General features: G+C 42.8%; 1 protein-coding gene across 1 annotated transcript; it reads left to right on the plus strand.

Moving 5' to 3' along the window:
• Window positions 1-2,237: 2,237 nt before the first annotated feature.
• pkn2a (protein kinase N2a) lies at window positions 2,238-26,488 on the plus strand. The gene is made up of 23 exons (XM_041948509.1): window positions 2,238-2,509; window positions 9,322-9,486; window positions 9,807-9,942; window positions 15,123-15,277; window positions 18,413-18,542; window positions 18,685-18,830; window positions 19,089-19,302; window positions 20,146-20,331; window positions 20,434-20,543; window positions 20,710-20,853; window positions 21,055-21,130; window positions 21,439-21,595; window positions 21,710-21,836; window positions 22,538-22,674; window positions 23,057-23,132; window positions 23,272-23,363; window positions 23,454-23,630; window positions 23,930-23,992; window positions 24,085-24,161; window positions 24,305-24,447; window positions 24,593-24,700; window positions 24,805-24,885; window positions 25,176-26,488. Exons 1-23 carry the CDS (start codon window positions 2,489-2,491, stop codon window positions 25,377-25,379), a joined length of 2,925 nt encoding a protein of 974 aa, XP_041804443.1. The 5' UTR covers window positions 2,238-2,488; the 3' UTR covers window positions 25,380-26,488.
• Window positions 26,489-26,640: the final 152 nt, after the last annotated feature.

Genomic DNA, 26,640 nt, shown 5'->3' on the forward strand with positions numbered 1-26,640 from the left:
AAGATTATTAATCCAATATGTGGCTACCATTATGATATTTGTGATTACATTTATAATTTGAAGCCTGTGATGGTGCTGCTAATTACCTCTGATCCCTGAGGGCTGAATGTCATGAAGGTGTTTTTTCTGACATTTTATTAAATAGTACAGCAGAGATTTGACAAGGAACAAGCAGGGGAAGAAAGAGGAGGGCGATATGCAACAAAGGTCTCCAGCCGATGTTACACAAAATTCGGTGACCTACAGGAACCTCACCTGTCAAATATTTGGTCAACTGCTCTTTTTCTTCACATGTCTTCATGTAGCATGTGTTAAACTATTACGAAAACAGAATTTGCTGGGTGATAGATTTTGGTGTAGAACTTAAACAGGGACACCACAGCCGGTTAGGGTCCCAGACCCAGAGGCCTCCAGAACACCCCCAAACCACACGTTTTCACCAAAAAATGAACATTGCGCAATAGGATTTCTCTGATTTTTACAACCTTGCTGGGCAATACTTAACACCTGCCTGCACAATAAATTATGGGTAATAACATGCCCACAAATCAGTATAGTGTTCATTCAGCTGTAAGAACAGGGCTGGTAGAACAGCTGGAGAGAGGCAGAGCAACAAAGACATGTATATTTCTGATAAAGGTAGATGATGATAGATATTGATTAACGCGCTGCTACAGAAACAACATAACACCATATCATCTCCACTCTTTTCCTCATAAACTCACCCATTAAGTGTAGGTTGTGGTTACAAACCATATCGATCCATGTATGAAAGAGAAAACCATCACATCCTGTCCTGAAGCACCTGTCCTTGGTCAGCCTCCGGAGAGCGTCACCATGGAGACTGAGACAAAGAATAGACCTTTCCCAACAGGAGCACATAATTCATACGTCTACCCAACAAGGCCTCTGCCATTTTTATTATGTGGACAATGCTCAGTTTATGAATGAGGTGCCGGTGTTGTTGTCCACACCAATAAATATCTGTGACACTATGGCATAAGCACAGAGTGCCCAGTCTCTGAGACATATGGCTTGTGATGGCTGTGTCCCTGCGGCTTATGTAATGCAGCAGTAAGTCTTCTCGCTGAGGTGTGACATGTCATGCACTGGCCCAAGTGGAGAAGAGCTCAGTGTTTGTGCTTTGGTTTCTTCCCAGCAGTTTCTCCTGATCTATCTGTCTTAGCTACTCAAAAGTAAACTGACTTTGATCTAGTACATAGCAGCTTTTGTTTGCATCATCAGCACACTTGTACAGCATCTGCACAAGCCTTATGATTTGAATTATAGTTCGATGATCAATATCAAACTTCCTAAGATGCAGTCGGAGACACTTTTACCTTATTTGAGTACAGTATTTCTGTTCATACTTCTACTCCAACTACATTCCAGAGGGAAATGTTGTACGTTTTACCCCATTGCATTCATCTGACATTAGCATTACTTGTTAAAAATATGATGCACATTCATAGAATAAACTCTCCAGCAGCGAGCAGACGAAGTTACATCCACCCTGACCAAATAAAATTTTGCTCTCCACATGTGAATGCATCTAAATAATAATAATAATTTAAAAAAAACAATATTTATAAATATATAGCATTCTGGAAGGGCCCATTCTGCATACTTTTGCATTTGAGAGATCTAAAGCAAGAATATTTTGCTGATAATATGTAATTATACTCACTACTAAAATTTACACTGATCCCAAATTTAAATAAATAACGTGGTTTTTTTTATCTTATCTTATCTTAGGCATTCACAGTTTTGCTTGTGATTGAGTATTTTGCTACTTTTACTAAGGTAAAGAGTTGTTGCTCTGTCACTGCTGCCGCCCTTCAGCATAGTGCTTTCACTTTGATCCTGTACTCAGTAAAAGTGCATGTAAAGCAGGACTTTTACTTGTAAAAGAGCACTTGTCATAGAAGTATTGCTCTTTGACCTCCACCACTGATTAAATGGCACACATTTAATAAGTTTGAATTCTCCATCTGTGAAAAAGGATTTCCTTTGTCTGTATATAGATTTGACTGAATTTTAGCCTGACTTTAAAGCACCCTGACTTTGGCTCCATGTTTTTCCATGTCTGTGTTTACCCCACGATGACTTCAGGCTGCCTGCTACCATGAGGTGAGGCCAGCCTATATGAAGTTCTGGATCACGTGTGTGTCCGGGCTCCTCTGGGCGGACTCTCCCACTGTAACCACCGCCTCTTTCTCCAACTGCACTGGGACAGATTTATGCTTCAGCTTTCTTATTTATGAGCTCCAGTCCACCCCCCCCAGGACCCCTCTAGGACGGTGTGACCGCGTAAATGAAGTGTGAAGACGACATGGGAAGCCCCGCGTACCCGAGATGACCGATGATTTGGTCCAAATAATCGCTTCTTTTTGTCGCCAGAGAGGGAAACTTAAAACAAGGCTTGTTTTTGGAGTTCCACCTCCCCTCCTCTCTCCCCGTAGGATTTGATTCAAAGGCGAAAACCAAGATGGCCGCCGATTCCGTGCAGGTAGGAAAAGTTGACAACTGTTGCGAAAAGTGCGCAAACTTGCTCCTGAGGCTCAGTTATAGGTTAGCAAACAGTTTAATTTCATTAAAGTTGAGTCGCTTTGAGTCGATAGTGTTGTATTTAAGTGAAGGGCCTCTGCCGGAACCCAAAGGGCTGTCTGGGAATTATCCATGGATTGAGGCCTGGGAAACAATTATCCAAAGTAACTTGTGAAATATTCGAGTTTCAAACCGATAGTTTTGTGCGGGAGCTGCCGTGTTAATGAACACAACGGCCATTGTTGTAAAAAGTCTGAACATTAGTTTTGCTGTAGCTTAAGTCAAATTATGGCTGTTAAACGTTAACTTAACGTTACAGGTTTGTAGCCTAACGTCAAGTTAACCTACATTTACGTTACTTGTGGAAACTAAAAGTGTATTCCGTGTGTTTATATGCCGGTCAATGTATATATTTTTTCCGTTTTACTATGTGTATCGGTAATGAGAGTAAAGTGCAAACTGTGTCCATCTTTTATGAATAGCAAGTGTTCACTGGTTTGCTTCACGTTAAGTTTTTTTTTAAACACTTTACACACTGGATGAATTTTAAACATGTCGCCAGCAACGTAACATAAAGCAAAAACGTCTCTCCCAACATGCAAATGCACGTTTTAAGTACTCAAAAAAATGTCAGCATTACATTCACGTCTCGTTATTCCCCACGAGCAGTCCTGACTCACTGACTAATGTGGTTTCACTTGGGTGACGTCAGGCCCAGAATCCATTTTTTTGACAGACATATTGATGAACATCTCGCGCAGGATTTTATCTAATTACGTTTCAAGTGCAGCCAGCATCGCGTTAGCAGGACCCTTCAAAAACTGCCCTGTGAGATGCAGTCTGATGGCGCTGTTGGTACGCTAAGCTAACACCTGTGAGAAGTTAAAATGTTCCTTATGGAGCTGTGCAGGCTAAAAGTGATCACTGAGGCAATTGGTGGTGCTGACCTGTTTGATCATTAGATGCCCGATTATACTCACTGTTAAGATTTGTTGTTGTTTTTTTTTCACTCAATGTTTTCTTAAATCTGTTACATGTATGAATGACCCAGCCAAATCATCAATGTTTTACACAGTGGATTTTTCTGAAATTAAACTGTCACGATAGCACATTTTAAACTCCCAAAACCTTAAGTTGATGGCAAAACAGGTGTAGGCTAGAACAGCTGTTGAGTATGAGGACATAAATGGAGAAAGAGGTCTTTTGTTTGGAATCTCATCACAATCAGTGCTGACTCATAAATCATGTGTTCGTTGTGATATGAACATGCCTGATTAAAACATTGCAAGAGACCCTATGAATAAGAGAAATTGTTGATTCACGTGTCCCATTCCCACTCAGCATGCAGACATTTGATCAATCAGATGGAGACCTGGATACATGGGCCATGCATTCCCTCAGATTAATTGGTGTGAATTTAGTGGTGATCCCAAGGTTAGCCATTGCAGTATTCATGTGAAATTTGTTCAGTAAAAGCACAGGAATAGCTTATTTCACTTCTTTAGTGTCCATCAGTGGGCTCAGGCTATTCAGTATTTAGGGTCTATGTTAGCAGCGTGCCTGTTAAAGCAAAAAGACACAGGAACTGCATAGATAATAAGCACACTTCTGTATTTGTTTATCGCAAGTCATCGTAATATTGAACAATGTTATCACACATTGCAGATTTTCCTCATATTGTCCAGGTCTAATCATTAAGCCAGGACGAAGGATGAAAAGTTAAACTATTTTACCATGAAGGCTGACTGATGATGGTTGACCTCATGAATAGTTACTAGAATGTCCTACTTGTGATAGACAACTTGCCTGATGTCACGGCAAATGGAGGCAAAATCACATTAAAAATAATCGAAATCATGTTCAGTACAATGAACGATCAAAATTAAGAGACGTCCCACATGTCTTCTCCAATACACCGTGCTTCATTTCCTTCCGCCAATAGTATGCTTTCTGTCCATACTATTACTTGTAACAACAACAGTAATATTACTTACATGTTGCTTAAATTATAGTTAATACAAAGAGGATTCACTGTTTAGACTAATATTACCTTTATCATTTATAGTATGAACTAATCTGCGATACTTGTCCACAGATGGGCTCTTCTTTGAAGTTAAAAACAAACCATACCTGTCGTTAACACATTTGGACTGTTGGGATTGTGTTTAAAATAACAATAACACAGGCCCAGCCCTATGTTGTATGCCTAAATGAGATTGTAGATATTTTTATTAGGACTTTAAAAACACCATCTGGAAAGTCATGCTTTCACTATTTAAAGATGCGTCTATGTTTAGCAAGGGTGGACCAAGCCAGCTAAACTTTAACATATATCACCATGGTGGTTTATAAGGAGAGGAACCAGATCAACTCGGCAGAGCAACAGGTGCTTCAGTGCAGCTAATCGCTTGTTCTCCTTTGTGACACTGCAGCATCAGTTTTCTGGACACACAAGAAATTTACTGTCTGTCTACCTGAGAAATCACCATTATTGACTGGAAGTGAAAGACATTACTGACAGTTTGACTTGGCATGTAATGTGTCTAAAGCTTACGTAAAGGCTGCATTTGTAGGATTGGCGTTTATTAGCCTGTGTTGCTATTTCTGGTAGCAGCACAGCACCAGGCTGTGGCCAACACTCTACAGCCAGCTGCGGGGATAAGACGGCCGGGTGTCAAGTTTTAGGCTGAGATAGGCCTTGTGCAGAAATGGCAAGGGATTGGCTTTTGAAGCGTGAGTCTGGATGGTGCCCTCAACTTTTCCATTGTCCTCTCTTGTTGTTCTGTTGTTGTTGTTGGACTTAGAGCTCTCAGGCTTAAAGAACAAGTTAACCTGCTTATACTTGAGGCTCAGACCTAATGTTTGCTTTTACCTCACAGTTTCCTTTGATGTCTTAGAAGAGCTCAGCAGAAGAGCTCTTTAATAAGTTCAACATGTGTAGGTAACAGTTTCCCTACCTTTGTAAAAATATTATCAAATGTTTCATTAAGTACAGGTCCTAGATGGCAGTCTGCAGGTTAGTTATAGCTATAAATGTTATTGTTTTTATTTTGTAGGGATGGGCAGTCCCTATTTTGTCCATCTAATAAATTAAGTAGTACTCTATTTTTTTGGAATATTGAACAAAACATGTAGCTTAAGTGGTTTTAGATCTTTTCATTTGCTGTGAGTCGTGGATGTTTCACAGAGCAGCTAATAGAGCCACGTGGACGGGAACAAGTTCCTTCCATCAATCAAAAAATGATTTGTGGTTTGAGTGAAAACATTTACTTACAATTCCTACTTCACTTGTATTTAAACCTAATGAGTCTCTACTCTGCGCGGCGACATTTCCCTGACAAAGTTGTGCATTCAGGCAGCGAGAAATGATAAGGCCCATCCAGGTAAAAGAGCATCTCAAAGAGGTGAAACCAATCTTGAAAATGAGTGCCTGCTCTCTTTCTTTGGATATAGTTTGTTTGTTTGATCTCAAATTAAAACACAGACCTTGTAGGTCTACTGGCTGATTTATTTCCACCTTATCTGATCGGCCTTTCATGGATTTCCTTGCATTGTTGCACAGTAAAATAGGCCCTTTTGGGTGTCCTCATGCTATCCTCATACCATGTTGGGCAAACACAGCTACAGTACAAACAAGTTTTGCAAGGCAGGGCTGAAGAAGAGAGCTGCTTCCCCCTACACCATTCTACCACTTCCAGGAGTTGTGACCTCCATTTTACCTATGAGTCATCAAGGAGCCTCTATGTGCAAACTATAGTTTCCTCAGAAGTGAGCACCTATAGAAAGAGCTGGGGGGTTACAAGGGCTGGACAAGAGCCTGTGTAAATCCATTTCCTTACCAAACATGACGTGTTTTCCCAGCATAAATCCACCAGTCAGCAGTAGAGCAGGTAATTTCAGGTTTTCCTCTTGTTAACTGTTTAGCTGAGGCACCCAGATCCTGATGCAGCTCGTCTCATCAATTTAGTAGATGACAGCCTAAGTTACAGCCACAAAATACAACCCCAATTGCCAAAAAGCTTGGATGCTCTGTCAAACATAAATAAAGAGAATATAAATAAATAAACAGAATGTGATCATTTGCTGATGTTTGTGACATATACTCAATGTTGTACTGTGAGAACAGTAGAAAGACAATATTTACTCTTTGACTCATCAGCTTCATTGATTTATCTAAATATGAGCATATTCTCAACTTGATACCAGCAACATCTTTCAAACAAGTTGGGACAGGGCTAACAAAAGACTGGGAGAGTTGTGGAATGCTCCAAAAACACTGGTTTAGGATATTCCACAGGTAAACAGGTGAACAGGTGATAGTATCATCATTGGGTATGACAGAGGCATCCGGGCAAGGCTCAGTCAGTCAACAGCGATGGAGCGAGGTTCAGCAGTTTGTGAACACATGATTGTAGAAAGGATATCAATACATGGGCTCAGGAACAATTTATAAAACCGTTGTTAGTGAAAAAAAATCATTCAATCATATACATGTCCCGGCTTTTTTGGTATCGAGGTTATATGCCTCTGCTGTGTGAAATATGGCCTGTCCTCTTGGAGAGTAGGTGGATGTGGTCTTTGTTTCAGTTGAGGTGGCCAACCTCTGAAATACAACAATACATCGCAATACCTACATTTTCAGTGAAACCCTAGCATGGATAAAGGACAATACTCCCTATATGGTGTTTTACTTTGTTGTAGTTGTTGTTGTTGTTTACCTTGCAGGGTTACTCCTAATGAGACTTGAACCCTCGCTGACTTCAGGCAGAACCCTCTCACAGTTGTTCAGGTGTCAGAGCTTCTGACACCTGTCAGAGCTTCTCCTACACCACACGTTGCTTTCCAGGGGGCAGGCCACAATGGGCTGCCAGTGTTATGTTTTTAACGTGGGTTAATTTTAGACACAGTTCTCTCCGTGGAGTGAGATTAGGTCCCATTCTGGGCTGCTCTGACCTCACAGAGTTAGAAGCTAAGAGGGATTTGGCTGCCGCTGCTCAGACGGTTTATCTTCCCTGTTGATGTCAATGGTCTGTGTGAGACAGAACGCGCAAAACAAGACAGAGCTGGAGAAAGTTGGATACTAGAGAAGTGAATGAGTGTGGCTTTGGACAGAGCCTCTGCCAGCTGGTGTAGCCTAACCTCTGTGGTGGGGAATATCATCCTTCTAGACAGCAGAAGAGTTCATGTAATGATAGTTTAGCTGGTCAGCAGAACATGCGTGGACTGGTTGGTTCAACGGATTTCGGGATGGAGGTGGCTGAAACCGATGAAGTTATGGTAAGGCAGAACGATTAGTAAAGCCTAAAGGTTTTGTCTTGTCTTGATCTGCCTTTTTACAGCCCTCTCTTAAGGCTGCTAAAATTAGCAGTTGCCCATTAAACTGAAGCTAATTGCATTAAGCCTAAATGTGATGAAGCGTTTGATTTTGTTGTTTGTTGCTGTTTTTCTTTTTAACGAAAAATTTATTAGTGAGGTCATGTTGCTTGAATGTGACAAGACAGATCTCATGGTAGTCACAGAGTAGTGATGGGCTTTGTTTTTCACATCTCATTATGCCCTCATTTTATGAATGGCATAAGCTGATTTACACACGCTTACACTCAGGCACTGTTTCAGTGGCTTTCAGAGGGCAGCGACTTCTGGTTCACCTTATCATATTTTTCCAAAAGAAAACCAGTCACAGATGTGACTATACATATGTCTAAGTACTATAGTTGAGCAATTGTCATTACCAACGTGAGGGCAGTCTTTCATATCTGGATTTGTAATTTGGCCTGTTTGAGCTATGATGATTCATAGGTTGAAATGAAATGTTGTTCGTGATTATAAACCTGTAACACAATTATAAGTTTATGTTACCCAACTCCAAATTCAATATCAGAAGATATTTTCAAACCGCAGAACTTCAGACCGATGATCTGTGTAATGAAATGGAATAAACTGATTATTCAGAGTCACTCAGATAGTCACAGACGCATGCTGTGATCAGCCGGCGGAACGTCACCAGCACGCCATTGTATTCATGACGAACTTTAAAGCGGAAGCCTTTTAGGAAGTGACCTTTAATCCCTCTTTAGTTAAGGTGACAGCTTTAAGGATGCAGGTAAATGGTGACTGGCAGCCGCAGTGAATACACCATGTACAGAGTCCAGCACAAGTTCAAAACACATCAGTTCACTGTGTTAACCGCAGGATGCTGAGGCCGTGTTGAATCCCTGAACCTCATGTTTGGTCACAAGATATTTTAAGTGCATTTGAGTCATTATAACATCACATGCATTCATTTAAAATATCTTGAATGTAGAACATCATACAAATTATTATTGATCACCTGATGCTCAGGGTCAGGTGGCACAGATTTCACACAAATGTTATAATTATGAGAACTTCAGTGGTGCCATGAAACTCTCTGTAACTCCTCCTCCTTCTTTATGGCTTCCTTACTGCTGTCATAAACTGGCACTCATGACAAAATGGCAATGCAGGTGTTTATGAGGCAATGGTGTCAGCTGTTTAGAAACACTGCAGGTTGGAGCAGGGCTTTTTGTTCTGACAGTGTATATTGATCTGTCCTGTTGGTTAAACGCTGCTCAAAGGAAATGTCAGTATGCACAGTCTGTTTGTTGACTGAGTCACTGACCTCTCGTTGTCCTCTCCTCCGCTCTCTCTGCTATCCCATTTTCCTCTTCCTCCTCCTTCTCCCTCATTGACCTCCTAAATTACTTTCTTCCTCTCATCTCTTCCTCTCCCTCCTTATCTGCTGTCCTCCTTCAGGGGGATGCCAGGGGCCAGCTGGTGGCGGAGCGACTGGGTCTGGGACACAACCTGGACCTGTCCGACACCATGGTCCAACAGAAGCTGGACGAGATCAAGGAGCAGATCCGCCGTGAGATCCGCAAGGAGCTGAAGATCAAAGAAGGTGCAGAGAACCTGCGCAAGGTAAAGTCAAGGTCTTTCTTTCAAAGGAGAACTTTCTAGTATTCCGAGTTAGCATTTACTTATACAAGGTTAGGTTACTCAGAGGCTGAGATATCTGGACTTTTAGTCCCTCGTATGGATCAGTCTTCAAAAACGTTGGATTCTACATTTCCCATAGTGCAACCAATAGCATCTTTTGTCTTTCATGCTCCATACCACCAGTTTGTAGTCTTCAAAGCTGACAAAAACTTGACAAAACTTCTCCAGTTTTCCAGTAGTATGACTAATAAATTATTAGATAATTTATTGTCAAATTTTCTCCTTCTGTCTCCTCTCCTCAGGTTACCACAGACAAGAAGAGCCTGGCTTATGTCGACAACATGCTGAAAAAATCTAACAAGAAGGTTGAGGAGCTTCACCAGGAGCTGCAAGAGCTCAACGCCCACATTGTGGTCAAAGACCCTGAAGAACTGCTAGGTAGCGACAGCAACACACCCGCAAAGTAGCTGCAGAGGATTCAGTAAACATTAACCAAGTAGTAAAGATGTAAACGTGAGATAGTGCTTTACTAAACTGTTGTGGTTGTGGGCTTTTACATCAGCTCCATTTTCTTTGTATCAAAGCATTGAATTGTAGGCTTAGTTTAGGGTTAGTGCTCAAATTGTAGCTCAAATTCTAGATTAAAAAAAAAAAAAATCTTTTTATTCATGTTGAGTACAAACTGAAAAATGAACATCTATGAACACATAAAACATAAACAGTTTGTACTTTTTGTTATTTTTAATTAAGTTAAAAGAAAATTAGCTAAAGAAAAGAAAAAAGAAAACTAATAGTAATAATTAAAGGAGGTAGATTCAGCTTTTGCTTGTAATGTCATCTGGCAGGACAGTCAACGTGTGTATATAATCTAAAAAGACTGTCACCAAAAGTTTTTATGGATCCTTTCAAAGAGAATCTCATTTTATCCAGCTTGATGCAGTACAAGACCTCTGCAGTCCATCTACTATGGTTAGGAGGAGAGGTGTGTTTCCATTTGAGGAGAATCAGGCGTCTGGCCAATGAACTATAACCCTCTGCATGGCTATTGGAAAGTCATCCTTCACTTGGATTCCAAATAAAATTCTAGATTTTTTTTTTAATAAATATTTTTCCAACTACATTTTTATTTTAGAAAAATGAGTGGGTTTGATGGGCAATGCAAAATTTGTGCTCTGACATGCATCTATGTCTAGATATAGATATAGATCTCGCTATATATATATATATATGTATAGATAGATACGTAGATATAAATATATAAGTAGACATGCATTGCCAAATCCAGTACAGTATTTAACATATTTTTCAGTCACTGTCATGGAAAAAGATTGAGCACCTCTGGTCAAAACTTCTGATTTCTGAATAGCTAAGCAAGAATTTCCTTCTTCTGGTTCTGTGAGATTTTTGGGTTGTCTTACATGCACTGCCCTTTTGAGATCTATCCACAGATTCTCAATCATGTTTGGGTCGGGGGACAGTGAGGGCTGTGGCAGAACCTTTAGCTTGTGTCTCTTGTGGATTTTGAGGGGTGTTTAGAAGCCTCCATATTTGCTAGACTTAGAGTGAATGCATTCCTCCCTCTACCACCTGCACCGGCTTCAACACGAACCCAAAGCATGATCGATCCACGCCCGTGCTGAACAGTTCGAGAGGTGTTCTTTTCATGAGATTCTTTACCTGTTTTTCTCCAAACATGCTTTTGCTCATTGCAGCCAGAAAGTTATATATTAACTTCATCAGTCCTCAGGACTTATGTCCAAAATACATCAGGCTTGTTTAGGTGTTCCTTTGCCAACCTCTGATGCTAAATTTTGTGGTGAGGACGCAGGAAAGTTTTCTTCTGATGGCTCTGAATTTGTGCAGGTGTCGCTGCACAGTAGAACAGTGCACTACCACTAGTAGTCAAACAGGGGCTTTGATTTGCCTTTCTAGCAATCCTCCAGACAATTCTCTCTCAAAGCTTTGTTGCTCTTCCAGACCTCAACTTGACCTCCACTGTTCCTGCCATTAACTGCCATTTCTTAATTACATTACACTTTGAGGAAACAGATCCCTGAAAACGCTTTGCTGTCTTCTTATAACCTTCTCTGGGTTTAGTTATTAGCTTTGTTATTTTCATTTTCAGATTGCTAGGTAGCTGCTTAGAGGAGCCCATGGCTTTTTACTTGTGGGACTTTTGGGTGTGAGGAGTCAGAGTATTAAAACAGCTTTGAATTTTGCGTCACTTGGCCTCTTGTGATGATGATTGTGAACAAGCCATGGTCCTAACAAGCTAATCAAGGTCTAAGACCTTGTCGAAACTTATCAGAGAGCTCAAATCTCTTGGGATGCCCAAACTTTTGCATTGTTCTTGTTTCCTTTTTTCAGGCTAAAATTGTACAAAACAAAAGTAATACTTTAATGTTGCTTAAAATGTTGATAAGACTGTTTCATGTTTAACTTCATGCCTTTTGGCAAATATCGTCATTCTCTCCAAAATATATGGGTTGGTTGGAAATGCAGGCTGTCGCTGAGTAAATAATTTTGCCAGCGCTGTGTCAGAACAGCACCTATCTGAGCACACAGAGCACATTCAGTGTTTGGAGGTGACTCACTCTCCAGAGGCTGACATTGTTGCATTCCACATTCCTCCGACGGTTACAATGAGCTGTCGATTGTTCCCCTCCGAGGCTGTTGAAAGCCTGCTCCTGTGTGGTTGTTGACTACAATGGAATTTGGAGAGAGTTAACCACAACAGTGGAGGGTGTTCAATATAGTTTTGTGACAGCAGTTGTCTCATGTAGTATTTGTTGGTGGCGAGTGTCTGGGTGAATTCAGGAAGAGAAGGAATGGTATTTGTCTGCCTGTTGCCATCACATCCCCCCGGTTCAGTTGACGTTAGGAAGTAGATGAGGAGGGGTGTGCATGGGTGTGTGTGTGCGTTGGGGGAGGGAAGGGAGGTTTACATGGTAAATGGTTATCTTAAGTGGGAACAAATTTAGCCTGACTCGGTGACTCTCTATCTGATGAACGAGGGCTTTCTTTTTAAGTGACTCGATGGCAGTGGAATGTCGCTGGCCATCGCAAAATGATGGAGAAAGGACTGAGGGCAGCTCAGCTCCACAGTCATGGGACGACTTGTTGAAATACGCTTTAGCTCTTGATTCTGCAAGAGACAGCACTTGTTTCCTGAATTAGTAGGAAGGAGTTGCTCTGCCTCTGCGAGCAGCCAGAATGTGTTTTTGTTCCAGGAGAAAGTTGAGGGGGCTCTGGTTATTCTCCGGCTCTCAGCTGAGGCCAGAAATGGACCGACTCGCACTCAGGCACCGCCTGGGAGCAGCGGGGTCACCAGTCAGGTCCCTCTGTCACATATGATCTCATTCATAAAGGAACTTGAATACATGTCTAGTCTGCTTTCCCTCCAGCCATCGTATCATATCTCAAGTGACAAGCACCCACGCCAGCTTTCGGTCCACTTCTTCCAAATCATGATGTAATTGTTTAGAGAGTATTGTTAGCATGTTTCTCGCTGCCTTCTAGATTAATCTGAGGGAGGGTTCCCCTTGTCAGCTGTCCAGCAGTGACATAAGCCCTGCAGCTATTCAGTAGCTCAGTATCTTGTCCTCTGGCCCAGCGTGGGCTGAAGGAGAAGGGAGGGGGATTCCTTGAATCGATGTGACCTTGACCAAACCGCACCCCCCACGCAGAGAGAAAAGCCCCAAATGTAGACTGGATGACATACGCTGCACTTTCACTCATGTGTCTTTGTCATTTTCACAAACTACTTTCTCATGACACCGTCTTAACTTGATCTTAATTCAATCGCTGTGACTCTTTATTGTGCAATGTTGATTTTACAAATGCTTATGTCAGTTTTGCCCCAAGCCTCTGTTACATTCTCACCTTGCCGCACAGGCTTTTTCTACAGACGTGTGGTTTGGATGAGAATCCACAAGTGCCCACTGCGTGTGTGCCTGTATACGAGAAGATTGCCCCAGGAAGGCTGACATCCTCCCTTCCCGCCCCTGAACAGAACCCGCAGCAGTGATGCTCTCTCAGCTCATTAAGGATCATTAGATGAATCATTCGGACGTTCAGTTCAAAGAATCACATGCTTCCTTTTTGCCGATATCCCACAGGTGTTCAAAGGAATTTTTAGACACTGTTTTGATGAAACATTCAGAGTGAATGAATCAGCCTGCTGGTTATTGTTATCTGCATTTGGCAGCGTCTTCCAGAATAACTGATTTTCCTCACTGCTGTTATTTTAGGTAATGCCAGTCGAGCTCACCTAGGTGGACTCGAGACACCTTCAGGGAATTTTTTTGTTTCCTTTTTACATCTTGGAGTAGGAAAAAAAGGCAATTGAGCTAAAATACTTTCACTTGTGTAGTTACTGTGCTACTGTTTTGTAGGTCCCAGTGAGAAAAGGGCATCGTTTGTGTATCGGATGTGGCATCTCTTTCTGAGTGTACTCGTAGGGATCTTTCTAAGAGGAGTTCCTTGAATGACACCAGACTCTGCAACTGAACTTGCAAGTCAAGTCAGGAGAAGTCAGGCAGGTTTTTTTGCCCACCTCACCTGTGTGCGTGTGTGCATGTGTTCGTGCGTGCGTGCGTGTGTGCGTGAGAATGTTTTGTGCTTTGCTGCAATGATCAGTCTGGGGAGGGGTTTTCACAGCACCTTTCGAGTCTAGACATGACAAAAAAAACACAACAAAACTGTGAGCTCATCGCCCAGAACTGTGGTCCAGCTCGGGGGATAGAAAATCCTGATTTTTATTTTCACTTTGTGTGTGGTGTGTGAGTGAGCGCATGAGCCTGAGTATACTGTATATGGGCCTAGTAGCACCATTGTGGATATATCGTTGTCATAAGTGTTTCCACAAACATTTGCATATACACTGTCACTGCAGTTGTAGTAGTTGTCTGCAAGTTCACACTTGTTTTGTGTTTTGTTTTTTTTTGTTTTCAGTTGCTCAGAATAGAGATGGCCGCAGGGTTTGCCTGAGAAAAGAGTTGAGGAGAGAGCCAATGAGAATAAAGAAAGTCCTTTGAATTAGCAGTGATTGGCTTTGTATTTTACTTGAATATCAAAGCATCATGCAAAATCAAATTCAAGTCAGAGTGAATATTTGTGTGCTGTGTGCTCACCTTTGATGTGCTGTAATCAAATGATTCTATTTTCTGTGTCTGCATAATGGAGCCAAAAAGCTGTGTAAAGGAGACATCAGATACAGTACAAGGTCTTTCTCTGACTCCATCTATTGATCTAAAATTCTACTTAATGTCAAATCTCAATGTTGTTGACTTCTCTCTTTCTAGTTCTCTGTGTCGAGATAGTGAGTCAGTAGTAGTCTTGTGCTAACAAAATTATGAACAGCAGCCCTTTCTGGGTACATTATGCGTTTACTGTTGCTAACTGATGTGTTTTTGTAAGCAAAGTTACAGGTCATTCTGCTGTTCTGCAGGATGGTGGCTGGCAGCCAAAAACAACACATGCATGCTGAGTTACAATTTACAGTTGGTGTATATTTGTGGCAAACTCCAGTTACACATACCGCATCATGTACCTGCGGTTGTTTCCAAAGGGCTATAACTGCTGGTGGTAACTTGTACTTTTCTTTTGTCTTTACCCAGAATGCCCTTTGACCCCAGATACCCCCAACAGTGAGGCAAGAATGTGCACCAGCAGCAGCCGCCTCGCTGCCCTGAAAAGACAGAATGACATCGAGCTCAAGGTCAAACAGGGTGCTGAAAACATGATTCTGATGTACTCCAACGGTCCCTCCAAGGTAGGATTCAGAAGGGGACAGGGGGGCGTTTACCTGACATTCAGGTTTAAGCTGGTTCCTGTTAGGCTGCCAAATGTGTTAAGTCACACACATCCGTTGCGCTGTATTTAAAGGATAATTCCAGTTTCATGCAAGCTGGGCCTTACTTCTGTTCTCACCTTGTACATCTGGCAATGTTGTGACATCACCAAAATGATTCAAACTGGGGAGGAAACATAATCAGTCAGACAATCATAAAGGTTTTAAACAAATCCTCATGTTAGCCAGACTTATTTGGAAGAGAAAATGAGGGTGAGCAGTAAAGCTATGACCCAACATCCATCGGTTTACTGTCACAATTTACAAATCAACTTCCTGATTCAGCTTTGAATTATTTGCCATAGATGTGTGCACACAAAGTTTTCTGAAGTTTTTTTTCCCTTGTTTGATTTGAATCGTTTATAGGGCCTAATACATGAAAAATGATCAGCAGGAGTAACAGAAGCAACCATATTGCTGATTAATTTTATTCACCATCATCAGGTTTTATATACTTTTGTATTCTGAGTCTGTTAAATTGGGAAAACGTGGCACATGATCCATGAATTTACCTAATTTCCAAATGTTATTGGAACTTTCTTTCTTCACTGTGCAAATCTTACTGCTTCATAGGGCTATGAATGCTGTTCACATTTATACTGGCACCTGGAATTCGGCATCAGTACCCAACTGTACCTTTTTCTGGTTCTTTAGTATCTCTGTAAGAACAAAAATGTAATTTCAGTCGTAAAAAATTTGCCTGAACTCCTCAATATCATTGTTGTTATTTATTTAGAACAATTTACACACCACAAAAAAATATAACCTCTCCTCTCCCAAACCTGTCCCAGCAAGCTCCGGCCTGTCACAATGTGTCACCAGGACATAGCATGAGAACACTGGAGTGTGTGCCTTGGAGGAGGCACATGTGGTTATGCTATTTTTGTTGTCCACACCACTACAGTGCTCACATACTCTTTATTTCCCCGTAAATATTCTTCAATTCATAATATCATATTGGTTTCATACTAAGGTGTTGGACATATTAATCCTGTATACTGTTCTAGCATGCTAAATAGCATGTTGGTATTTCAGATGCAGTCAGTGTTGGCTAACACTGGGAAAAATGCTAGGATAATGTTAACCAAGACAGTGACATAAGGCCTGTCATCTCCAGTGACAGCTTATCCAACTAGCTAATTAATTACCTTAAAGTTCATCATGTAATCCATGAAAGGTTCAGCTTGGCCAGCTTTGCATTTGGCACAACAAATATTGCAGCTGGAGTTTTGAAACATGTAACCGCGCTTGTGACCGCCTTTGGCTTCCAATTGTCCTGACTCTCTGTGAATTGAGCAAGCTGCAGAGTTGACGTAGTCTCGCTCTCTTTCTCTCTCTACTCTCAGTTGCTCTCCCACCCAAATGCAATCTCAGGTACAGAAATTTTGCAAGAATCAATTTAATGTGAATCGGAACTACCAGCGTAATTCTGTTGGTTCCCTTAAAAGCACCAAGATCGGTGCCGAACCGTGCTTCTTCACTTATTTACTTACTTTAAGGCTGGCTTTCTTTTAAGTCATGACAATTAATCTTGGTGCATGTGTTGTCGACTGAGGACAAATCTAAAGACCACAGGACAGGGTTATATTATGTACCACAGGCTGCAAAGGATTTCCAGACTTATAATCACCAGTGCTGATTGTTTATTTTCAAAACTTAACACAAGTCTTTTTTAGAAACTACCATGGTCAAAATCACACGAAAACTGGAGTCAGCAGCCTCATTCCCAGCATGAAAACCCGTTTCCAGTCTGCAGATGGTAGAGTGATTCGTACATGTTGGCTTTTACAGCTTCGCTGTAGGGGAGGAGGAAACATGAGAAGGCGCTGACACATACTGTGTGTCATATTGCACCGCTGTTTGTTCACAAAGCTCTTACGGTCCTTGTGGCTCCTCTAATGCCCAGAGAAAGAAAAACTATAATTTAGTTGGGTGGTGTGTGCAAGTCACCAGGACTAATAACAGCTGGTGCACTGAGAGTCGCTCATGCTCATCTTGGCTCCTGTGTCTGTCAGTAGTAATTGAAGCCGCTTTGTAGTAGACTGTTAGTAAAGTGTGGGATTTCAGCCGTGTCATCTCTCCTTTGCCAGTGATATATTTCTGCTCTTCATCATGTGGTTCACGGATATGTCAGGTGTAATTTAATTTTTCAGAAATTTTCAACCGACATTCAAACTCACCAGTATGAACTCCTCACATGCTCTCAAAGATGTTCTAATGGAAATGTGTGCTGATATGTGCCCAGTTTTAAAATGAAGAATTTTACAAAGAGTTCTAGATCATTATAAGTTATGTAAAAGCTTGTGTCTAATTTTAAAGTGGGCCAGACACGAGTCCTTGAATTTTACCCAAGAAGAAATACCAGTGGAGCTGTACTGTGTGACTGTAGTACAGTAAAAGAAAACTGCCACATGGCCGGCACTGTCTGCCTGACCAGTGGAGGTCACAGTGTTTTGTTAGCGACCTCCCCAAGGTCAGACTGACAGACACACAGAGGTACCTTCCAGTTGGAAATAGTCCTGTCCTGATGTCAGAGAGGAAATGCCTGCTGGACAGAGGTCTTTCCTGTGCACGGCGCCATCAACAACCAGGGTTTAAACTTGAGTGGAATTCTGGGTGGAGTTTGCTTACTCCACTCTGTGTGTGTGTGTCTGTCTGTGTCTGTGTGTGTGTGTGTGTGTGTGTGTGTGTGTGTGTGTGTGTGTGTGTGTGTGTGTGTGTGTGTCTGTCTGTGTGTGTGTGTGTCTGTCTGTGTGTGTGTGTACGTATTAGAGGTTCAGCAATTACAACACACAAGATTCCACCTTCATTTGTGATGAATAAGATTTTCCATGTGGTCGCTCTTTAGCTCCAATTAAGGGCATGAACTGGCATCCTGGCTGTTTGTGTTACATGCTCTCAACAACAAAGCACAAAGAGTCAAAGGATGGCGTGTAGTTGGGGTCATCTGCACAGTCCTGGCGTCCAGTTCTGTTATTCAGAAGAAACTTTGTTTATATCAACGTGTGCTGATATAGCAATATTCAGTGATTGTTTCATTTCAAATTTTGTTCATAGGATCGTAAGTTGCTAGCGACTGCACAACAGATGCTTCAGGACAGCAAGACAAAAATCGAGTTCATCAGGATGCAGATCCTCAAGGCCAGCCAGGCCAGCGAGCTGAGCTTCGAAAATAATGATGTGATGGGTGAGCTTTCACTTACACAGTGATCAGTTTTCAAATAGTCAACATAACGTTTGAGGAGAAAACGCCTCTATCATTGCACACAAAGTCTTCCAAACAATTACGTCCAAATTGAAGAAATTGAATGTCCTTCCTTGTCCTCCAGACAAGCCCATCATCAGCCCGTTGGACCTGCGGGTGGAGGAGCTGTGCCACCACGCCAAGATAGAGTCCGCTGTGGCCGAAGGAGCCAAGAACGTCATGAAGCTCCTGGGCTCGGGAAAAGTCACAGAAAAAAAAGCGCACTCAGAGGTACATGTTTGTGTTTTCATGTGTGTCAGTTATGTATACAGTGGTGATTTAAAACAAGCAGGAAGCAGATCCTCATCACTTTAGACCTGATCCAAGCTCATAGGATTTAAATGAAACTGATCCCTGCACTGCTGCTATGCTCTCCTTAAGTAAGGAGCCATGTAATTGATGTTTCTCTCTGTCTTTCCATCCTTTTCCACCTCAACTATTTCCTTTCCTCCCACCCTCCTTTGCTTCCCCTGTGGCCCCCCCCCCCAGGCCCAGGCTCGTTTTAACGAATCCAGCCAAAAGCTCGACCTCCTGCGATATTCCTTGGAGCAACGCCTCAACGAGTTGCCTAAAAACCACCCTCGCAGCAACAGCATCGTGGAAGAGTTGTCACTGCTCTCCTCACCAGCCCTCAGTCCCAGATCCAGCATCATCTCCACACAGAACCAGTACAGCACCGTGACGAAGCCCGCCGCACTCACAGGTAACAAAAGACACACTGACGGTTATTGATAGCACGTTGATTATTTGAGATGATTTACACTCTGATATACCCACACCAGCCTAGTGTAGGTATTGGAACATGGCATGAGTATTAGTGATGGTCTTGATTTTTCCTATTGCACACTTCCATCAGTCAGACAGAAACAATCCGCAAACACCAGCAAAGCATGGGAACCAAGCAGGATATACATTTATGCTACTGTCTAATGTGCATGTTATTAGATTTATCCAGACCCAGATACCATAGCATCCTTGTCATTAAATAGGAGACCCATCTCCTATTTTCTGCAGGAAGTCTCCCTTTATGACGCCCGGAAACGTCTCTTTCTTTGTCTATTAATTGTTATGTCTGGAGGGTCACGTGTGTGACTTGCTGCCCGCAGTACACAGTGAGACACACACTGAGAATAGACTTTTCAGTAAAGTAGAGCCATCTTCTTCATCTTTTTTAAGGATTTTAATAATAATTTAGCTTTTTTTGGTGGAAAAACAATATCAGACACAAGTTACTATTCCAAAAAGAGTATTTGACATACATCTTAAAGCATGTGTGGAGGGGATCTTTAACCTGGAAACCTGGCTCATAGGTCTGAGGTTGTCTGCAGGTAGAGCAGCAAACATTTTAAGCCATTAGTCAGCATTTATATTTGTGCAACTGTCAAATTCAAGTAGTCTTACAGAAAAACCAAGACTGGCCTAACTCAGTAAATCATCCTTGTTTAGCCTTCTAACAGATCTACAATGTACAAAGTAATAACTGAACTGAACAGCTTGGACCAAGACACACTGTGTGATACATGGATGTGTGTCGTCTCACTTCCAGGCACATTAGACGTCAGGCTCATGGGCTGTCAGGACCTTTTGGAAAATGTCCCGGGCCGTTCCAAAGCCGCGTCGGTCCCGCTGCCCGGCTGGAGCCCCAGCGAGACGCGCTCGTCCTTCATTAGCCGAGCAAACCGAAACCGTGGCGTGAGCTCGCGGAACCTGACAAAGAGCGAGGAGCTCTCCAGTAAGTATACCTGACCTCTTCCGCTGTCTGGAAATAAGTTGGTGTCGGGGCGTTGTTAGAATCATCAGCACTAACAGCTAACATGTCTGTCTGTCTCCTCAGATGAGATCAGCGCAGTGTTGAAGCTGGACAACACAGTAGTCGGCCAGACGAGCTGGAGGTCGGTTAGCAACCAGGCCTGGGACCAGAAGTTTACATTGGAGCTGGACCGGGTAACACACACACACACACACACACACACACACACACACACACACACACACACATGCACATCTACCTGCCCTTAACCTACATGTGCGCTGTTGACTCATGTTGGGGCGACACAGTCGGTGTGTTTCACATCTGTTTGTCGTGTGTTTTCGTGTGTGTGTCCTGCAGTCTCGTGAGCTGGAGATATCGGTTTACTGGCGTGACTGGCGTTCGCTCTGCGCTGTCAAGTTCCTGCGGCTGGAGGACTTCCTCGACAACCAGCGTCATGGGATGTGTCTGTACCTGGAGCCACAGGGGATGTTGTTTGCTGAGGTACACACACACACACACACACACACACACACACACACACTCACTCACACACAGGAGCTGATCAGAAGCTGTAGCTCAGCTCCTGGTAGTTGTAATTGACAGGCATTGAAAATACTATAAGTACGAATAATAAGTTTGAAATGTGCACACGTTGACTGTTTTTTTTTCTTTATTGTCTGATTTTTCTTTTGTCCTCTTCAGGTAACATTTTTCAATCCTGTCATTGAGAGAAGACCAAAGCTGCAAAGACAAAAGAAGATTTTCTCAAAGCAGCAAGGTGAGTCGGCATGACCTCACTCTTTTCAAGGTGTATTTTTGTGATCATCATAGAGATGCACATTTGTCTGTTAGAAGAGGCTCGGATGGTGGAACTAATGTTATTATTATGATTCTTGGATTCACTGAATACAGTATTGATCTGTCTTTAACGTGCTTGCTAGGTAAAGAGAATGAGAGATCATTTTGGAATATTTACATGTCTTCCTTGTTTTTCTCCTCCTGTTGATTCTCACTGTCCTCCACAAACACCACCGTCTATTCGCTCTTCATCCTCTCCTCTTGTCTCTCTTGCCTCTTCGTCATCAGGTAAAACCTTCCTGCGAGCCCCCCAGATGAACATCAACATTGCCACCTGGGGCCGCCTGGTGAGAAGAGCCATACCGACCGTCAGCACCAACTCCTTCAGCCCGCAGGCGGCTGAGACTGGGCCCAGCAGCCTTCCCGGTTCACCCACACCCAGCAGGTACTCAGACACACATGCTCACACATGCACGGACGAAGGATATTCAGACGTAATTATTAACTCATACTAAATCTATGAAAAAGACACTGTGTTAAAATAAATGCCCATACACAGCGACCCACTGGTGACTAAGCTGGACTTCGACAAAGAGCCCACCCCAGGACCCAAACACTACCTGGCACCGGACAGCATCCGAGAACCGCTGGTGCAGGATAAGATGCCCAACAAGGAGGAAGTACAGGTACGGTGTTATAGGAATCACTGGTATTGGTGATGAGAGTCATTCATGAAGGTGGCCGCTCTCCTTCCTGGTTAAAGCAAGAACTCATTCCGGTAAAGGTCTAAAGATTGCAGCCAGCCAGACGAGAAAAGCCTGTGTAGAGAATTTGACAGATAAGATAAGATAAAAGCTTCTAAAAGGGGAATATAAAGCAGAAAACATACACAGAGCACGTAAAATACACAGAATATTCATAGTCTGCAGCAGCAATCCACGACCACTTCGCTCTAATGAAATTCCATGTCAGCCATGCTATTATTAAAGCAAACTTCAAACAAGCCCTTTCCCATGTATTAACGTATGTTCAGCTCACTACGTCTGTCACCTGCAGTCGTCTGCGGGCCTTTACATAAACATAGAAGAGCTTAGTTGAGTAATGCGCACTGGATTTGTTTGACTAAACTTTCGTATACAGTTGATTTAATTAAAAAAATCCATCAAAGTCTCCATTATGGCCAAGCAGACGAATACAGTCACGCAGATGTTATTATGCTGTGATGATCAAAGGCTAAAGCTATTTGTGAATATTATTAAGACGCAACAGATAACTAACTGTAGTAACTGTACGTCTCCAGTAATACCAAAACCGGCTAGAAGCTCCTCCTCATTTGGTCACAGTCACTCACTTTTCCTTCCTCCTGCTTTGTGTTCCCTCTCCGCAGGATGCACTCGCCTCGTTTGACTTCTTGAACAAGAGAAACAGCATAGCGGTGAAGCCAGACCTGGACAGAGTGGTGGAGCAGGAGATCCAGCATCCGGACCTGGAGCTCACCGCCATCCAGAAAGACGCAGAGATAAGGTAGATCCACATGCATGGAAGTTAACTGAAGAGAGGAGTGGATAATCCCAGTTGAGTGCTGCTTCGTTAACGACCGACAGTGTCGCACAGAACACTTGTAAAAGCCCAAATCTGACTGGCAGCCTGCCATCGCTTTTGTTTTTGTGTTTCCAGTTCTTGACATCTTTCAAGGTCTGTTCACTTGTAGTGAACATGGCATGCAAGTCTTCAGTGGAGGTGGAGTAGTAACATGGGTGAAACACTGCCCCCTGGCTTTGAATCCTCACGCCTTTGAGGTTAACTGTCCTGTTGTCTGCTGCAGACCGGTTCTCTGTTCAGACTGCTGGCTCTCTCTATATTTAACTCATAATGGATGCTCATGTAAACACTGATCCTTTTCCAGGGAAGAAGAGCAGTTCCACTTCAGTCTGCAGGACTTCAAATGCGTGGCAGTCCTCGGACGTGGTCACTTTGGAAAGGTGCCTTTCATTTGATCATTATTTGATGTAGTGAATTAAGTTTACTGTCATATCTCACAATGAAAAGCGGTCACCCTGCAGAAGCTGGAAACGCTGTATGTTCTCATCAGGGTCTCTTTCCTCTGCTTCTCCTCCTCAGGTGTTGTTAGCAGAATATAAAAGCACGGGGGAGATGTTCGCTATCAAGGCTCTGAAGAAAGGAGACATTGTGGCTCGAGATGAGGTGGACAGGTAAACACCGTCAGAGGAGCAGTTGGGTGTCGATATGGCGCTAGCGTTCAGTTAGCTGGCGCTCACACAGTCTCCTCCTCTTTCTGACAGTCTGATGTGCGAGAAGAGGATTTTCGAAACGGTGAACAGCGTCCGCCACCCGTTCCTGGTCAACCTGTTTGCGTGTTTCCAGACGCAGGAGCATGTTTGTTTTGTCATGGAGTACGCAGCGGGAGGCGACCTGATGATGCACATCCACGCTGATGTTTTCTCTGAGCCCAGGGCCGTGTGAGTGACCCGAGCTTTGACCCCTGTCATCATTGTCTGAACCTGACTGTGCTCTCACTGGGTCGTGTGTGTGTTTGTTTCTATTTTCTCTTGTATTCATCAGCACAGAGGCTTTTTGCAGGGACATGTAAAGGCACTATTGTTACATATTCTATAAAAACTTTTCCTCTGTGTGTGTGTGTGTGTCTGTGTGTGTGTCTGTCTCTGTGTGTGTGTGTGTCTGTGTGTGTCTGTGTCTGTGGGGAGCTAATTAGCTGGATTTCCTGATCTAATCGACTGGGTGTTTTGTACCTTTGCAGATTTTACGCAGCCTGCGTCGTATTGGGATTACAGTTCCTACATGACCATAAGATTGTGTACAGGTAAGCAGTTTGAATAATGTCAAGTCATTCAATTCAGCCCCACTTCTGTTTCAAAAATCTTTTTGTAATTATTTTTCTTTTTGAATCTGCAGAGATTTGAAGCTGGATAACCTGCTCCTGGATACAGAGGGATATGTAAAGATTGCTGACTTTGGGCTTTGCAAAGAAGGTAAAATGGAAAAGCAGGGTATTACTGAAGGCTTCATGTCTCAGGATTAGACAGGAGTATCCAAACCAGGATTAAAACAGCGACAGCGCTTTGTTTGGGAGTAATGTTGGTGTTTTATTGAACAGTGTCTGTGTTGCTTTCAGGAATGGGTTTTAGGGACCGCACCAGCACATTTTGTGGCACACCAGAGTTTTTAGCTCCTGAGGTTTTGACTGAGACGTCGTACACTCGTGCTGTGGACTGGTGGGGCCTGGGCGTCCTGATCTTTGAGATGCTGGTCGGGGAGGTGAGTGCATCTTCCCCCAAGATGTGGAGTAGTTATTAAAATAATAATTTATTTTACAGAACGTTTATTATTGGCATTTGATTCATATTCAACAGCTTTTGTCCTTTTTATTCATCGTTTTTCATGGTGGCTCGTCTCTTTTCAGTCGCCCTTCCCAGGTGACGATGAGGAGGAGGTGTTTGACAGCATTGTCAACGATGAAGTCCGCTACCCACGGTTCCTCTCGACCGAGGCCATCTCCATCATGAGGAGGGTGTGTAGATAGACTGAGAGCAAAACAACTGAGAAACATATGAGTGAAAAGTGTGTGTCCAGACGTGTATCAGTTGCATATTTTATGCTTCTCCTTGTGCACAGCTTTTGAGGAGGAGTCCAGAACGACGGCTGGGAGCAGGAGAAAGGGACGCAGAGGAGGTTAAGAAACATCTATTCTTCAGGGTAAGGAACAAAAACACAGTTTACGCTGTTGTTTGCCCACTTTTATCGTTTCATATTTAAAGGAATATTTTTAGTCTTTGAGCTTTAGGGATGGTGGATTCTTTTCAATTTTATTTATTCATTTGTGTATTTGTTTTTTAACTGCCACATATTTATGCTAAGCTAAGTTAGCCAGATGCGGGCTGTAGCTTCATATTTAAGGACAGATACGAGAATGGTGTGTAAGAAAGCTAATGAGCTCATTCCCCGAAATGTGGAACCATACCTAACGTGTTGCTGTTTCCTGGCAGAACATGGACTGGAACGGACTGTTGGCCAAGAAGGTGAAGCCGCCGTTCGTGCCAACCATTCAGGGCTCCAACGACGTCAGCAACTTCGACGATGAATTTACCTCAGAGGCTCCGATCTTAACCCCGCCCAGGGAACCCCGAGCGCTGAACTCCGACGAGCAGAACATGTTCTCTGACTTTGATTACATCGCTGACTGGTGTTAGCTTCACCGGACCCCCGTCTATACACACATGCACACACATGCACACACACACACACACACACACACACACACACACACTGTGAACCAACCAACACAGCTATGACTGTAGCTCACATCATTTTAAAACTTTTCTCTTCCTCCAAAATGTTGAGGAGGAGCAGGGAACGGGGCTCCACGAGCCTCCGGACGAACGCTCTGTGCCATTGAGAAGAAACTCCAGAAGCCTCCCGAGGACCCCCACTTATTTTTTTAATCTACATGAAGAACTTTTTTTTTTTCTTAAGGAAAAAGAAAACAAATTGAACTCTGTTGTTGGAGAGTGAAGGAGGAGGGATGCTTCGTCCTCCGGCACGTTGTCGTCATGTCCGTTGTCTGACCACTGAGAATGTTTTTCATACGAACTCCGAGAAGACGGCAACATCACAATCGCGTTATTCAGTGTCACTGTCTTCAGCTTTTTGATCTGTACAGATTATATTCAGTCGTATTTTATTGTCGTGTGTCTTTAATTGCAAAGCCCTCGCCATAGCTTAAGGACATTTTTATCTCACTGTAAAGTTTGACATTGTTGCCACGATCACGTCTGAAACTGGTGTTCGGTGCATTACAAGTGCCCTCAGCATCTATCACTGAACGGTCAGCTACAACAAACATCTTGACTACTACTGCTGCTTCTTGACTTGAAATCCCAGTAAGAGTCTTCACACTACATTTTTTTTCCACGTAGGGGCCCAGTTTTTGTCCACAACCTGTGTTTCAACCTCACTTTGTATGCCTGCATACAACAACCCACACAACAACAAGCTTCAGCATAAAACAGCAGTGCATGCAGTGTTACACACTGCTTAAACTGTTAAACTAATTGCCTTCACTTAGGTTTATTTGGAAATGAGTGCATACTTAAAAATGCCTTTTGGTCAAAGGAAATAATGCAAAATGTTTCATATTTTTTTCAGTCTGATGCCCTCTAGTGGCTCAGCAGCTTGAGGATGATATTCAGCTGAACTGAGTTTTGAAGCTGCAGGAGCAGCTTGGGGCTGCAGTATCTTTTGGAGCAATGACATCAAACCATAACAATAAATTATTTTTTCAGAGCTGAGTTCAGCTGGATTTCAGTTAATTTTTTTTTTTTTTTTTTTTTGGGGGGGGGGGGGGGGGGGGGTCATTCCTCAGTGAACAGCTGGTTGTGGTGGACCTGACAGCGTTTTTCTTCTTACCTCAGTGAAAACACTAAAGTGAGTCGCACAGTTACAGCTACCGAA

This window comes from Chelmon rostratus, chromosome 12 (genome assembly GCF_017976325.1).
Source record: "Chelmon rostratus isolate fCheRos1 chromosome 12, fCheRos1.pri, whole genome shotgun sequence".
In the NCBI taxonomy this organism is placed as follows: Eukaryota; Metazoa; Chordata; class Actinopteri; order Chaetodontiformes; family Chaetodontidae; genus Chelmon; species Chelmon rostratus.